This window comes from Mytilus californianus, unplaced genomic scaffold, assembly GCF_021869535.1.
Source record: "Mytilus californianus isolate M0D057914Y unplaced genomic scaffold, xbMytCali1.0.p SCAF_1, whole genome shotgun sequence".
NCBI lineage: Eukaryota > Metazoa > Mollusca > Bivalvia > Mytilida > Mytilidae > Mytilus > Mytilus californianus.
This window is the reverse complement of record NW_026262581.1, coordinates 11,404,357-11,421,975: the sequence shown is the minus strand read 5'-3', so window position 1 is coordinate 11,421,975 and position 17,619 is coordinate 11,404,357. Positions and strand designations below refer to the sequence as shown.

At 31.4% G+C, this 17,619-nt stretch overlaps 1 protein-coding gene across 3 annotated transcripts; it reads left to right on the top strand.

Moving 5' to 3' along the window:
• Positions 1 to 676: 676 nt before the first annotated feature.
• On the top strand, positions 677 to 13,648 carry LOC127702396 (ras-related protein Rab-7L1-like). Of its 3 annotated transcripts, none has more exons than XM_052206626.1 (6): positions 677 to 849; positions 1,616 to 1,815; positions 3,935 to 4,006; positions 4,854 to 5,035; positions 6,483 to 6,604; positions 11,183 to 13,648. In XM_052206626.1, the coding sequence occupies exons 2-6, from the start codon at positions 1,698 to 1,700 to the stop codon at positions 11,325 to 11,327; spliced, it is 639 nt and encodes a 212-aa protein (XP_052062586.1). In that variant the 5' UTR covers positions 677 to 849; positions 1,616 to 1,697; the 3' UTR covers positions 11,328 to 13,648. The 3 variants fall into 3 exon arrangements, with proteins under 3 accessions (XP_052062586.1, XP_052062658.1, XP_052062735.1); XM_052206698.1 differs by lacking the exon at positions 677 to 849 and adding an exon at positions 858 to 1,067; XM_052206775.1 differs by lacking the exon at positions 677 to 849 and adding an exon at positions 1,079 to 1,257.
• The last annotated feature ends 3,971 nt before the right edge of the window (positions 13,649 to 17,619 follow it).

Here is a 17,619-nt window from a genome sequence, read left to right as displayed (position 1 = left end):
TAATTGATCTCAGATCAATAAATGTTAATCAGTATGTTAATTATTCCAATATTTATTACGTTTTAATACCAGAGACATATACATATATGTAATATTTAATATGTCTCTGCTTGTCACAAGTTGCGTTTTTTTTGGGATGGGATGTCGGCAACAGTGGGGGATCCAGAAATTTTTATAAGGGGGTCCTACTGACCGCCATAAGAGGGGGCCCGCTCCAGTCATGCTTCAGTGGTCCCTAAATAATCAACCAATAATTTTCCCCACAAAAGGGGGACCCGGACACCCGGCACCCTCTAAATCCGCCTCTGGGTAAGAAAAATGTACATCATTGTCTCTTCTTTATTTGATATGTTGTTTTTATTTATTTGTGATTCATTGTAACTAATCTGCTTAATTCTTGTTGTCACTGTGATTAGCAACAATAAATTAAAGTATCTTTATCTGATACATAAAAACATTTTATTGTTATATCTTAGGATAATGCCCTCGGCAAACTTAAAGGTAATCTCTAACTGTCGCCAAAAGACTTGGTTTTCACACTTGATCAGCGTGGACCAATGACTAATATATTGTAATAGTCCGAGCCTGAACATATTCAATACGTTCACAGAGAATACATGTTTTACGAAGATAGCCAGGGCTATTTTTTAGAACGCGAAATCAAAACCGCACATCCGGTAATCACGTGTGTGCTTCTTTTGTCATGTGATCGTAAAGTGAAAGTTGAGTAAAAAAAAAAAACAACACATGCACAAATGAGATTTTCATAGAGTATGATTGTCGGTGATTTTTATTAACTAAGAAGAAATTTATCAATCAGCGACAAATTTTTAAGGATCCAAGAAATAGGTATTTCATAAGACATGACATGTCATATGAGTCGTTATGTTTTTTTTATTATCACAATATCAGTAGTACAGTACACATGAACTCCAGCTTTTGACAGTTCTGGCAATTCCCAAATTATGACCTTACCTTTCATGTGACATTACCAAAGATAGTTAAATTTCAGTTCAACTTGGTCATTGTCAAGCAGACAGTGAATAACAAATGTGATAGGGGTGTTTGTAAGTATAACTACCAACTTTAAACTGACCAGATGTTTGTGGCTCATAGTAGATTTGGACATACTAAACATGGAATAAAAGAGTTGTGATTAAGTTTCATTTTTACCAATCAGAAGCAATATTTTCAGTATTGTGTATGAGAAAATATTTAAAACTAGCAGTGAGTAGCTAGGATATATACTGCCCTCAGGTAAGTTTATAGCAATCATCAAATGAAAAAAATGAAAGTTTCTTATTTAGTTATCATGTAAACTCAGATTCTATACACTTAAGAGATGATCTAAACAGTCTATTTAAACAATAAATCAATCTATTCAAATTTCTGACATTATATGAAAAAAAAACAGTACAAAGATTTGAATGATTTTATTCTCATAAACTAGTACACAGTTACATACATGTAGAAAATAACAGTTCATATATAATACATATTTTGTTTTGCATGTCAATAAGGTTGAAGATAATTGTTGTTTACAAGGTTACAAGCTAAAAAAATGACCTTTTAAAAGAATTTCTATCTTGTTTTTTTTCTGTTAAATATATTTTAGTGTCATCAGTTAAAGTACAAATCTAAAAGACAAGAAGATGATAAACAAATAGAGTGATATGTCATAGGAACACATTTAGAAAATGACAGAACTTTTATTCAAGATCATTATTATTGGTGATCCAACAGTTGGAAAGACATCCTTTATTCAGAGATATGTCAATGATTCCTTCCGCAGAGATTATAAAATGACCATTGGAGGTTAGATATTTATATATATATATTTATATGAGGATGTGGATGGGGCTTTACAGAATAAAGAATAATGGGCAAAAAATATAAAGAATAGAGAAAAATGGACAAAAAAATAAAGAATAGAGAATAATAAGGTGCTAAAATATAAAGAATAGAGAAAAATGGCCTAAAAAATTAAAGAATATGGATTCCGAAATGAAAGACCCTTCAACCAGATCCTCATGTACTTTTTTGTGTGAAACTTCAATTCAGACCCAACTGAAATGAATTCATTGTTTATTTATATAATAAATGATAAACACATCAGAGGTTGACTTAATAAAATTTAAAAGTATGGCCCATAGGGCCAGTTAGTCGACTTAATAAAATTTAAAAGTATGGCCAATAGGGCCAGTTAGAGCATAAATTCACTGGCCCAACTCAAATAAAATTTGCCCTAATAATACTATCTAAGTGAAAATATAATCAAATGTACTGGCCAATGGGACCAGTAGTCTTTATGTTCAATTGGCCTCGGGCCAGTGGCCCGTGCTTAAGTCAACCCCTGCTGACATATTTCTTGCAGGTTGATTGTATTACTAATGTTAAGAGTTTCATGTGGAAGTTGGTTAAATCATACCCACATGACAATGTTATATATATTGGAGTTCAGTTTACCCTTTTATGACAATGATAAATGTTTGTTTTGCCTTGTATTCAACATATATTTGTGTTTTTGTTTTATTTTCATGTGTTTTCCTTTAAGATATAATTAAGTGTTTATCTAATAATATCACTATAACATCTTTATAGATCATATTGGATTTAACATGCATGGTCTATAAACTGATGTGGTCTGACTCAACTCAAATACTGTAAAAGGAGATCCATTCTGTTTTACTATATAAATAAATGTGAACTATATATTTACATGTGTAGTGCAACAATTATATGGTCAAAAAGAGTAATACTATTATTAAAAGAGGAAATAACCAAAGAATCCAGAAATGTTCAATGTTGGTTTAGTGTTTTTTTCTCCCTTATTTGTCAAAATGTTTTAGATTACCTTAAAAGCTTTAGGAATTGAGGTGGGAGATAAACATAGTGTAATTACTTAAGTTGATACACAGATTACAACATGTTTTCTTTTCAATATCCTCCCTGGTATAGCCCCTGATCCATACCCAATAAGGTCCATACTAATGTATGATATACAAGTAACCAGAAATTAATTGTCAGAAAGAATGATTGATTGTTGGTTGCTTAACATCTAGTGGCAAATATTTCATGCATGATCAGGATGATGAACAAAGATGTTTACTTATAGTTTTCTATTTATGTTGTACACATATTTTGTTCACAATATTTAAAAGAGTTACATTTAGTTTGTAAAACAGGATAATGATGGCCAACGTTGAACATTATAATTTGTACTTATGAATAAGAGGATTAACTTTTGAGACCTTATGAGGAATAAGTCAGTTAAAAGGTAAACATGATTAAAAGTAAAAGGCACCAATGATCTCTCTAAAGTTATTTTTATATCTCTTTTTGAAAATAAATTTTACTGTGTTTTTATGCCCCACCTATGATAGTAGAGGGCATATGGTTTTCTGTCCATCTGTTAGCCCATCATTCTGAGGTCAAATTTTTTGGTTTAGGTAATTTACCATGAAGTTGTGGTCACATCAACTTGTACTTAACTTAGTGCACATGGTGTGAACTTTTTAAATAATATGCCAAAATAGGGTTTTATCCAAATTTTGTGGTTCACTGTACATAGGAAAATATTGTTAGTGTGAGTGGGGCATGGTGTCCTGTAGACATATTCTTTTTTATTATATGGCAAAGAAGAGGTAATAAGCATTGGACTTGACCAGAAGCATTTAATACAATTTTATTATAGGATTGTCTGTCTTGACAATTGAAAAGACAAAACAAGTTAAGAAGACAGGATTTTTCAAAAAGCATTGATTTGAAACACTCAGATCTGTTTAATCCAATTAACAATTGAAAAAGTTCAAAGTTAGGCAAAGGACATACCTATAAATATCTATGATAGCCAAAGTCAAAATGACCAATGAAAATATGATTCAATTAATTTAGAAAATAACAGTATTTAACATATGACTTATTTATTTATTAGTTGATTTTGCGCTGAAAGTTGTGAAATGGACAGAAAACCAGATGATAAAACTACAGCTATGGGACATAGCAGGTACAGGTTAAGATATGTAGAGATTGAAAGTACAGTCAGCAGTGACTGTGACAGAGGAAAATGAAAATGAAGAAAATCTATTGACGATACAAGACTGAAAACACTGCAAAAAGATGAAGAATATTGTACAATCGCAATGCCATTAAGACATTTGTTATATTTAAGATTAATGCAAAAAACATTTTATACCAATTTTTTTCAATTTACTTCTTTACAATCTTAACATTGATTGATTGATTTTTGATTGCTTAATATCCAGTGGCAAATATTCCATGCATGTTGAGGACGATCTTATTTTTAGACAAAAATTATATGATAATTTGTAATACTGTGGATTCATTTATTTTCGTGGTTATCAATTTTCGAGGATTGAGGGAAACTTGCATTTTCGTGGATATTTGATTTCGTGGTTTTGCAAATCTCCACATACATAGCCTATAGAAAATTTACAATTCGTTGAACATTTGAATTTGTGGTTCACCTGTACCCACGAAACGCACGAAAATTGGTATCCAACGAATAATAATGAATCCACAGTATAAGTAGTGTAAGTCTTCCAAGTGTAGCACATGATCCAATTGTTGATCGGAATAATTTTAGTAGGATATTTAAGTTTAAATCTGAATAATTCTTTCTGGAGAAAGTATGCCAAAACTCAAACATAGATGAGAAACTTGTTTCTTTTTTAATAGCAGAAAAAAATTCAAAAGCAATCAGTCAAATGTATGTTTTTATTTCATCACAGATAGAATGATTATTCACAGAGTTGTACTCTTTGCAAATAAAAACTGCAATGTCAGTATAATGTTTTGAAATAATACTTTACACATATTCAAAACATTTATAGGTCAAGAGAGGTTTACATCAATGACCAGAGTCTATTACAAAGATGCTCATGCTTGTGTCATAATGTTTGATGTGACTCAACGATCCACATTCCAAAATGCTGTTAACTGGAAAAAGGATCTGGATTCAAAGTGTTCTTTAACTGATGGTACTCCAGTTCCATGCTTACTCTTAGCGAACAAGGTAATTATTTAAAGTTTAACTGATGGTACTCCAGTTCCATGCTTACTCTTAGCAAGCAAGGTAATTATCTAAAGTTTAACTGATGGTACTCCAGTTCCATGTTTACTCTTAGCAAACAAGGTAATTATTTAAAGTTTAACTGATGGTACTCCAGTTCCATGCTTACTCTTAGCAAGCAAGGTAATTATCTAAAGTTTAACTGATGGTACTCCAGTTCCATTTTTACTCTTAGTAAGCAAGGTAATTATCTAAAGTTTAACTGATGGTACTCCAGTTCCATGTTTACTCTTAGTAAGCAAGGTAATTATCTAAAGTTTAACTGATGGTACTCCAGTTCCATGCTTACTCTTAGCAAACAAGGTAATTATTTAAAGTTTAACTGATGGTACTCCAGTTCCATGCTTACTCTTAGCAAACAAAGTAATTATTTAAAGTTTATGTGATGGTTCTCCAGTTCCATGCTTACTCTTAGCAAACAAGGTAATTATTTAAAGTTTAACTGATGGTACTCCTGTTCCATGCTTACTCTTATCAAACAAGGTAATTATCGAAGGTTTAACTGATGGTACTCCAGTTCCTTGCTTAATAACTCTTAGCAAACAAGGTATTTTTTTTTACAGTTAACATTTTTCAGTAGAAATCAATTTAACTTTAAACCAGGGACATCATTAAATTTACTTCTCAAAAGATTAAAAAAAATTAAGATAAAAAGTGGATTCATTTAATTTTCATGAGGAAAAATTAAATTTTTGTAGAAACTTGATTTCATGGTTTAATCAAATTCTGCAAACAAACCTTGAGAAAATTTTTTTGAACACTTAAATTCGCGGTTGTTAAATTCATGGACCCACGAAATCCACAAAATTACCCCAAAAATAAAATGAATCCACAGTATATAAAGTTAGTAAAGCATAAATAAAATTGATTAATCAATTTATCATTTGAGTTATCATACATTTAACTTTAAATAAAGGTCATATTCAGGGAATATTCAGGGAATAACAGACATATGTACACATATGGACTTATTTTGATAGTTTCAAACATACATGTTTCTACAAAGAGATCAGTAAAGGTTCCTCCCAAGATTCACAAAATTGAAATTCTCCCTTAGACCAGTCTGAAGGAGATAAAAATATTTCCCTTTTGCAAGAAATTTCAAAAATGGTTATCCTTTACTATTTATTATGACCAGGGCTTGTACTTTTTCCTGTTAAAACTGTCCAATTGTATGATTTTTTTTAACATCATATAAACTGTTCAAAGCTGTTGTTTTCTTTACCAGTAAGTTAAAATGCTTAACACCCAATGGGCAATATCAAATATATATAACCAAGGATTTGTATAGTAATAACTGAAATTTCTTTTCCAAAGCGGTTTCAAATGATATAATGCAAATTTTCAGTTGAAATATTTATGAATAATCATGCCACATTTCTTTTGATAGTGTGATCTCAGTCATAAAGAAGTGGAACAGTCTGAGATAGAAGAAATGTGTAGGGAACATGATTTCATTGGCTGGACTGAAATATCAGTCAAAGAGGGTTTAATGATTGAAGAACCAATGAGGTGAGTCATTTGATAAATGTACGATTTGATTGGCTGGACTAAAATATCAGTCAAAGAAGGTTTATTGATTTAAGAACCAATGAGGTGAGTCATTTATAGATAAATGTACGATTTTATTGGCTTGACTGAAATATAGGTCAAAGAGGGTTTAATGATTGAAGAACCAATGAGGTGAGTCGTTAGATAATTAGATGAATATGTGATTTTATTGGCTGGACTGAAATATCACTCAAAGAGGGTTTAATGATTGAAGAACCAATGAGGTAAGCTAGATGGGTAAATGTATGATTTCATTGGTTGAAATATCAATCTGATAAAGATAAATGATTGAAGAATCATTGAGGTAAGTCACCGACTGTGCAAGATCCTCATGAGTAGTCAAGGACCCCCCTCGTCATCGAGGTAAGTCTGTTGGATAAATGTATGATTTCTTTGGCTGGACTAAACTATCAGTCAAAGAGGGATTATTGATTGAAGAACCAATGAGATGAGTCAGTTGGATAAATGTATGATTTCTTATGGTGGACTGAATAGGGACAAATGATTGAAGAACCTATGAGGTAAGTCAGTTGGTTGAATGTATGATATTATTGGTTGGACTAGAATTTGGGTCAGATAGAAGATAGATGTCTTTATTTTAGTATATAACACAAAATAACTACTTTCTCCAAATTATTTTTTGCCTAAATTCATGAACACATGTTTAGGCCTATTTGGTTTTTACATCTTATTTAGCGACTAAATTTGCAGTAACATTTGGCACAACAAATTTCAATAAGTCTTTGCCTTCTTGGTCTGGCTGCAGCTATTTGCATCAACTTTTGGAAACTAAATTCATTAGAGACAATAATAGTCACTATTGGCATAACAAAATTCTCCACTCTTTACCTGGCTGCAGATGTACTGCAACAATGTCACTGATGTTCTTTGTCATCATTTGGCTTTTTCTATTTGTTTCCAATAAAATGATCTCTTTGGCTTTATGTTTGGTACATAAATCATTTAAATATTTTGGTATGCACATGTTCGTCTGTCTGTCTGTAAGAAGGGGCCTTGGTGACCGAGTGGTCTAAGTTGTCGAACTACTGTATCACTAGCCTGTCAATTCTGAGACTGTCTCAGTTTGAATCCCGCACGTGGCAGGTGCACTCGACTCCAATCTTAATTGACTAGGATTGTCAGTTTTCCTACCGAAGATCAGTGGTTCTCTCCGGCACTCTGGCTTCCTCCACCAATAAAAACTGACCACCACGAAATAGCACAATAGTGTTGAAAGTGGCTTTAAACACCAACCAATCAATCAATCTGTCACAAGTTTTGTTTCCTTTGAACACAATGTCACAGATTTTTATGATTTTGACATATACCATTAAAAAGTTATTCCCTTAGAGGATTTTATGTTCTACTGTACTGAACTGCTTTTCAAGTATAAGTCCAAGCTAACTATAATAGCTGTACAGTAAAATAATTTTTTTCAATCTTTTTGCTATACTGTTTTGGAAATTTAAATAAATAAATGGTCTTGTTTCACTTGAATGAGTTACTGTCCTGCTTGATAGTAATACTATAATGCAACAGGAATAATCTGAGAGGGGAATACCACAGATATGAATATGAATACAAATACAAATTCTTTATTAAGGTGGTATCTAACACCTTGACTAATATTAATTTGGCTCGTTTAATTTTCATAAAATTTTGACAAAATGTTTACTTTGACCCTTTGACAAAAATGTAAAATTTTCAAAAAATTTGAACCAACCACTTTATCAGAAAAATTTCATTGGTTATATAGCAGTTTGACAAACACTAATTTTGATCATTGAGAAGCTTAATATTTCCTTAACAATACAAGGTAATTAAAACGTTTAGCTGATTTTTACAGAGTTATCTCCCTGTAGTGTTAGGTACCACCTTAAACCAATTATTAGCCCATAAAGGGCATGTTACATATTATGATTACAAAAGACATGCGTAAAGAAACAATAATGATAATTCTTATGATACCGGTAGTATGGATTTAACTATAGCAGTTGTTTCTTTATTGTAAAGATAAGAGAAAGATTATGAGTCTGTCAGACACAGATGCCCTGCCATAAAGGAATGTAGGAAAAACACTTCTACTAGGACTGCAAATCATTACTTTCGCTAGTCAAGTGTAAAATATAGGTCATGCTGATCCAAATGTACAAGGACCCCCACTTATGTAGCTTCATATATTACAAATGCATAGACTTTTTACAAGGATCACTCCAAATGTTGGCTTGCCAGTCGTCCCCCTTTTTTCCAAATCCTAGATTTATTTTCATACTTCCACATAAAACCGTATGCTTATAAACTTTATAATGTGTCTGTAAAATTTGTTGCTCTAGATAGTTAATTATAATAGGATATATATCAAGGTCAAAAGCTGTACTGTAGGATTAGACATTTAAGCTACCTACAGTTTTAAATATTGAAACATGTTGTTCACATCTAGACACAAATAAGGCAAACGCAATCGTACTAAATAAGTTTTGATCTGGTAAATTTATAATGCAGAAATATCTTTAAAAAAATCTTAGAAACAGGTCTTCAGTTTTGAATGGCATAAGGAATGATAATCAATATATTAGGTTCACATACCAAAGAAAGGACCACACTCGCGGCAAGCGTAAAATCCTCATCTTGATAGGTGAATGCACTGTTCTAATGTTTTTTATATAAAGAAATTAGAGTATACAAGGTAATAATGGGTTCAGGATGTTTAGACATAAAGGATTAAATACAGGAAGTTATAATACATTAACATTGTACAGTCAGAAATGGTGATGATTATGAAGAAATCACATTTTAAGGTTAGAAATTGTGATGTTGATAATAAAGAAGATGTTTCATTGACGTCTTGTTACTCTTCCATGTACATTAGATGTATAAATTTGAATGACTGGAATTGTAAAACAAATCAGAACTTTATTTAATTGAAAAACAAAGGATATGGGGTTTCATCCATGACACAAAATCAGTACATGCACAGCAAAAAGCACACAAAAAGCAAAGGAACCACACTTTTATTGCTGTTCTTCATCTCAAAGTAACAATGAGGCTTAAACCCGGTTCATAAACTGGAAATTTAATCATTTCAAGTCCTAATTGTAACTTCTTTTTCAAGGCATCATGTATATGATTTTCAATATTTTTCCAAAACTATTTCATGGCATGAAATGGTTTCACCATCACTTGCTGTATTCACATGATATTTTTTCCACCATCTCTAACGGTTTAAAGCTGTTACATAGATAGTCAAAGTATTTCAAAATCTTTGAAATTTCATCCAAAAAATTATGAAGTAGAAATTTATCAATTAAGGACTTTTGACGAGGTCAATACGTTATATATGGACCTGTTCAGACTATATTGACCGAGGACGAAGTCCGAGTGTCAATATAATCTAACAGGTCCATATATAACGTATTGACTGAGTGAAAGTCCTTAATTTTTATATTACATATGAACTAATGAATTAAGATGGACTGCAATGTTCTCTCTGTGTATTTTTAAATTGTATTTTGTAAGATTTTAACATGCCATTGAAAATATCAATAAATAAGATGAACTTGTTTGATTGTAAACAAATACAGAACATATCTTTTTTTTCTGTTTAGAACAAATAAGAATTCAAATTATACAATTTTCGTCTGCTGCACGCTTCTCCTTTAATTGTTATGTTTGACGTCATGACGTTGAATAATTTCAGACCGGAACAGCTTATATAGTCAAAGTATTTCAAAAACATTTGAAATTTCATCCAAAAAATTATGAAGTAGATATTTATCAATTAAGGACTTTTGACGAGGTCAATACGTTATATATGGACCTGTTCAGACTATATTGACCGAAGACGAAGTCCGAGTGTCAGTATAATCTAACAGGTCCATATATAACGTATTGACTGAGTGAAAGTCCTTAATTTTTATATTACATATGAACTATTGAATTAAGATGGACTGCAATGTTCTCTCTGTGTATTTTTAAATTGTATTTTGTAAGATTTTAACATGCCTATGAAAATATCAATAAATAAGATGAACTTGTTTTATTGTAAACAAATACACAACATATCTTTTTTTTCTGTTAAGAACAAATAAGAATTCAAATTATATAATTTTCGTCTGCTGCACGCTTCTCCTTTAATTGTTATGTTTGACGTCATGACGTTGAATAATTTCAGACCGGAACAGCTTATATCCAGATCTAAATTTAGCAAGATTTTTTAAATTGACCGTCAATATACATATAAATAGAAACATAGCGTCAATATACTTAAAAATAGAAACAAGGCTTCAGATACACGAAATAATCTTTGAAACATGTGAAATAACCAATGAAAAAAGTAGAATGCTACACCATATGTAATATTTTAAGATATTCTCCATGGATTTATAACATAAAGAAAGAAATTTGTGGAATATCAATATTTTCCAAACTCAAATAATTCAGTAGTTATATTCAGCTACTCTACAATGGCTGCAAGGGAGAGAATCGTGGACACAGAGGGGGATTGAATTATTTAAGTAAATATTTTCCTTGTAATTGTAGATTTTTGATGGAAGAGATGATGATAAAACACACAGAAATGGAAGGATTTTCAGAATCTATGAGACAAGCAGCATCCAACCCTGAAGCCATCCATCTAAAGCAACAAAGTACTGTATTATCTACACAGTCAGGATGTGGTTGTTAATGACTGTAGATTTATATAGATTAGTGTTACTTATATTGTTAATAACTATAGATTTATGTGGGTCAGTGAAACCTACATTGTTGACAACTGAAGCTGTTCAAGCTTTAAATAGATCAACGAATCTTATATTAACAATATTCAACTAGAATTAATACCATATTCACAGGAATTAATTGAATTGTAAAATCTGAAGGATTGCATTTTAAATGCTTCAATGTAAAGAAAAATTAAGAGTTGTCTACTCAGAAAAAAATAAATGGTCGAATATTAGATTGATTGGTTGGTATTTAACAACACTTTCAGCACTATTGTACTATTTTGTGGCGGTCAGTTTTTATTGTTGGAATATTAGAAGAGAATGTAATATTTTAAAAGATTTCATTTACTCAATTGGTACTGCTATATTAAACTTTTTGTCTTTTCTTTTCACGATAGATTGCAATTTTGTTTTTGCTTGGTAGCACATAAAATGTGCTAAATCTATTAGGGTTGGTGAATTTTCACAGTTTAACTTCTTTCATACAGGTTAAATGGCAATAACCTTTTGTCAATCTGCTTGTTTAAAAGTTTCATTGAAGTATTTCATATTCATAATTCCATTATTGTAGAACCTTTAAAACCAAAACCATAAACATGTTAACCAATTTTTATGCAGAGGATCAGTTCAAATTGAATTTTATTCACAGCTGTCTAAGATACTGATACTGATTATTCTACATTCTTGTAATCAATAATGCTTTGGCAAAACTATTTGCCTAAGGTGAGATACCTTAGCTTAGATTTACCTGAGTTCTTTCTTGGCTATTTGGTTTCAATACCTTATGTTTTCAAATAGCTCTTGATAGAAAATTAATAAAACACTTGCAAGAAGATTTGTTAACACTAATATGGTTTGGGGGTTTTATTTAACATGTTAATTAAAGGCCAACATATTGTGATATTAAGTTTCCTCATTAAGTCTGCCTATTTAGTTGGTTTAATGTGAGCTTTGTAAGGCTTGGAATATCTGAAGTGTAATATTTTGTTTTAATCTGTGATATAATAAAGTAATACAAATTTTTAATTTGTGTATATAGTATTTTTACAGATTTTAAAAAAAAATTTTATAATCATATAATATTGACATAAACTTGTAATTAACATTAGGTTGATTAATTTTTTAATGATTTTTTGATAAACATAATATTGACATGGACTTGTCCATCAGGTAGAAAGATAGATGGTAGTTATCATTTCTTGTCGATCAAGATTGATTAAGAAATTGCAATATATTGATTTGAAATCCAGGATGTGAAGTGAATTTGTCTAAATTTCAAGTTCTGAACCATTGCTGATCATGGTCTATGTTGTATGTTTGAATTATTCTTGTTTTTGCTTGTGTTTTAAATTATTTTTCAGTTACAGTTTTCACACAATACCAACAATGTAGTATATTTATTCAGAAGGTTTCATGACTGCTTTCTATGTTATATTCACCAATTTTTTGATATTCAAAGCCATTTTGTCTTAAGTTTAAATATAGTGACATTCATTACATGTCAAAACAATACCTTTGCCTGGCTTGTGCGGAAAGATTCAACATACCTTTAATTGCATATAGGTAGGTACCTGCTGGTTCCCAGAAGTTAGGAAATACATAAACAAGTGTTTCTGATCCGAGGAACAGACAAAATATGCCCTTATATTTCAATTTTTTCATACCTTTTTAATTTTTCAAAATAAACATTCATCAAAGGTTCAACAGTGATACCAGTTCCTTAAACTTCCATTTTTTCAACAAAAGAATACCCAAATATTTTACTTATTTTGAAATTTGCAAAGGATCTCTATGGTATGCATGATCATGTTTATTAAATTAAATCAAAACCCATATAAGACCAAACGCATGAAAGATTCTAAGGAACTTTTATTTGGTCTAAATGTTTCTGTGGGTTGAAAAACGGTCATCAGGACAATTTTCTATATATGTTCTGAGCTTGAGTGGTTTGGTAGGTTCTTGTTACTTGACGTCATAAACAACAGTTGAAACTAAAGAGAATAAAAATGACAGGTCTGGAATGAAAAAAGTGACATTAAAGACATCGGTTAGTAAGGATAACAATTAAAATAAGAATAAAATAAAGACCGTTTTGAAGTTATTGTTTTCTAAGAAAATTATAGATTCCGAGTACAAATAGTTTTAAATGCCATAATTGTTCCGGCACGGTGGCACCTTGTCTGTAAGAAACCCTTGAAGTAGCTTTAAATAGAAATAAGCTTATTTTTTTTCATAATTGAAAAAATTTAAATAGTTGACAATTACAGCAGATTCCATTGAGTGTGTAGCCAAAGGTAATACATGTATCTTTGGTTAGCTTGCTTGTTAGCTGAACCGTGAAGTCATTATTAGGTCAGGTATACTACCCTCCTTTCGAAGTAGCATAGTCCAACAGACAGATCGATTGGTTTTCTGTCGGACAAGTCTATTCTTAAAGTAGGGTAGTTTACCTAACCTAACAATGACTTCACGGTTCAGCTAACAAGCAAGCTAACCAAAGATATTACCTTTGGCTACACACTCAATGGAATCTGCTGTAATCAGTCTGACTTAATAAGTTTGCATAACCAGTAAATAACAACTTTAAATTAAATATGTAATCAGCAGTTTATATGACAATCATTGTGATTTCTAAATAATAATACTTGATGCTAATGTTTGGTTTGCATTCTACTAGGAATATAGTCTTGTGTACTATAATAAAGTATGCAGCTTTAGTTCACATGAGAAAAAGTTTTTAAAATACATTTGTCATGTACTTAAGAATTTCAGAACATTAAAATTGTTATTTTTAATATGTTTTTTTTTATGGTTGTTCAAAAGTGAGGTTGAGTACAGGTACTCTTTAGCTGCCACTTAATTACAGTTTAATCTATGATATATAATTTTATGATAAATGTTTTATATATTTATATAATAAAAGTTGTTGAAATTTCTTTTACCAGGTACTTCCTTATAAATCGATAGTTTTCCAATCACAGCAGTGAACTTCCAGCCTCTTATTTGTCTTTTAATAAGACCTCCCGTTCTCAAAAGTTATAAGCTCCTAAAAGGTTGACTTGGGTATTGAAATAAAGTCATCCTTGGATTCCACCATCCTGCTGTAAAAGGCATGCTAAAGAGTGGTGTCTGTTTGGCTATACAGGATGTATACATATGCAGCCATCTGGTTGGATAGGTGACATAAAATCCAACACCTCTGACAGGGAGAGTGCCTCACTCACTGCATATTAAAGAACAAATAAAACAACTCTGGTGGCCTTTTGCAAGACAAAATAGGTACCCCTTTTCAAAGCAGCAAAACACCTGCTGCTGCAACCAGAGTTACCTGGTGATATTCTTCTTATTTTTAGCTCACCTAGCCTAAAAGGCCAAGTGAACTTTTCTCATCACTTGGCGTCTGTCGTCGTTGTTAATTTTTACAAAAATCTTCTCCTCTAAAACTACTGGCCCAAATTTAACCAAACTTGGTCACAATCATCATTGGGGTATCTAGTTTAAAAAATGTGTCCGATGACCCAGCCTGCCAACCAAGATGGCTGAAATGGCTAAAAATAGAACATAGGGGTAAAATGCAAGTTTTGTCTATTATTTTGAAAACTGTTATAAATAGAGAAAATCTGACAGTGTCAAAAATGTTCAGAATTATGAGCTCTACCATGGAAGTATTATATTGACAGGAACTCCAACGAAAAATTAACACATTCCCATCCCACTGATTTCTTTAAGAAAATAAAAGGTTCCGACTCAGTTTGTCAAGTACGTGATAACTCCTTTGTGGGGTATCTGTGATGCCGCCTTCGCCTGTTCTTTTAACTGAAGCTGGTCTTATCACATGATTTGGTATCGATTGTCTTATCTACCTACCAATGTAAATAAACACGGAAACTCCTGTGGTTATTTGTGAATCGCCACATGAATAACAACACCTTTTCCCGTTCAATAAATGAAGAACAAAGCTGAAAAGATCGAAAAAATCGGTCCATATTTAACAGAATGACATAAGAAAATTAACTGCATTCGGAAAGAGGGCAAGCTTATTTTTAGTTTTGTTGAGTATGTTTTAATCATTGGAACTTGGAAATCGGGAAATATCCGATTATGAAAATTACATGATTCTGAAGTAGAGTGTTTGCAGAAAATAATGTGATGCGCGTGTAGTGAGCCGGATGGTGCCTGATAACTCAAATTTTAAGTTAAAGATTGTAAACTGTTATCGAGTGTAACACAAATATTTATGGTTTTCTCTATCGTAAAATATCGTAAAATGTTATTAACTTATTTATCAAATATGTTTTAAAGACTAAAAGAGGTTAATAATTACACGCATGTGATAACCTCTCCATAGCAATATCAGGTTACGAGACATGCGGATGAATTTTTACACCTTTTATAATTAATCCAAAGTTGTAAACAACCTTAAACATTCAACCAAGTCCGAGATTACTCTGACGTCTGACAGATTTATTTTTACGGCTGGCTTTAAATATTTCTGGATGCATTTAAAGAACGATCACCATGATGATGGGCCTTAAGCAGTTTAATTTTTTTTTATCATGGAAACCAAATTAGAATTTATTTATGTGTTTAAAAGCTTAACAGTTCTGAAACATCTTACACCGTATGCTAAGCAATTTATGTTTTTGTGTTTCTTGTTTAATTGCATGAAATATTTGCCATTGGACTTTCAGTAAACAATAAATCAAAATATTTGATATTTTTTCGGATCAAAGTAACCCCGTCCACCCCCCCCTCCCCGGCCAACTTTTCAGTGGATTAAATTTTTGTTGGAAATTCTTTCATTAAACACTTCAGTAAAATATTTGTCAAAGTTAGCAGTAAAACGCGATAATGATTACTAATAAAAACTTTTAATTCCGTTTACTTTTCATGAGAATTTTATGATTTTCATGCCTAACATGTATATAACAGTTACACGTGTTTAGCCAACGGCCCTCTCATGAATTAAAATCTTACTATTTTAAAATTGATTGTAACTTAAACTGAAATGTTTATGGCTTGTGAGTATTTTTACTCCAGTTTTTTTTGTTTGTTTTTTAAATAGGTGAAAACAGTTGCGGGGATTTCGTTTCTTTTCTTTTTATTTGTTATTTAGCAGCAAAACCCGTCAAACTGACATTATATTTGTAACATGGTCGGTAAATGTCATTTCCTTGACAATTAAGTACACATCTGGTTATTTCGGTATGTTCCGTAATTACGATCATTCACGAGGTTCCAAAAATTTGATCGGAACCCATGCATCCAAAAACATGTCGAGTTAATTAACAGATACTTAACGATTTTGCGGCATCACACTATAAACGTTTGAAGTCCTCTTGTTGGAGTTCCTGTCAATATAATACTTCCATGGCTCTACCAATTGTTCATATACGTCAAAACTATCAGACGACTTCTTATAGGAGTTATTTCCCTTAAATGACAATTTTTTTTTACCATTTTTGTTCATTTTTGCCTATTATCTTGAAAACTATAATAGATAGAGAGATACTTTAAATTGCAAAAATGATAAGCATGACAAGTTCTACAAATAAGTCTGCATGATCTAAATCACAGTCGACTTCTCATTAGAGTTATAGCCCTTTGATGACAATTTTTACCAACTTTTTGCATTTTCGCCTTGTATCTTAAAAATCATAATAGATAAATAGAAACTTAAATAAGCAAAAATGATCAGCAAGACAAGATCTATAATTAGGGCAATATGGAGGAAATTGTTCAACGACTCCTTATTGGAATTATTGCCCTTTGATGACGATTTTTACAATTTTTTTTGCGTTTTGCCTTATATGTTAAAAATAATAATAGATAAATAGACACTCAAATTTCAAAAATGATCAACAAGGAAAGTTCTACTAACAAGTCAAATTTTGCCGATATAGTTAGTAGACTGTCACTCTTTGTAGGAGTGATTGCCCTTAAATTGGGAATTGTTTTTTACCCTCTTTTGTGTTTTGAGCAAAAACTAAAGAAGAAAATGGACACTAATCAGACTAAATGATCAGCAATACAAGATCAACAAAACAGATTTTTGTCATGAATTCTGTTCTTGTCTACAATGTTGGAGAGTTTCCTTTGTTGAATTTGCACATAGACCTAAGGTGAGCGACACAGGCTCTTTAGAGCCTCTAGTTTATATATTAACATGAATTTGTGTAGTGACAACAGTAAACCAGGAACCAGGGCAATTTTAATTTCAGATGACCATGGTAACAATGCATATTGATAAAGACA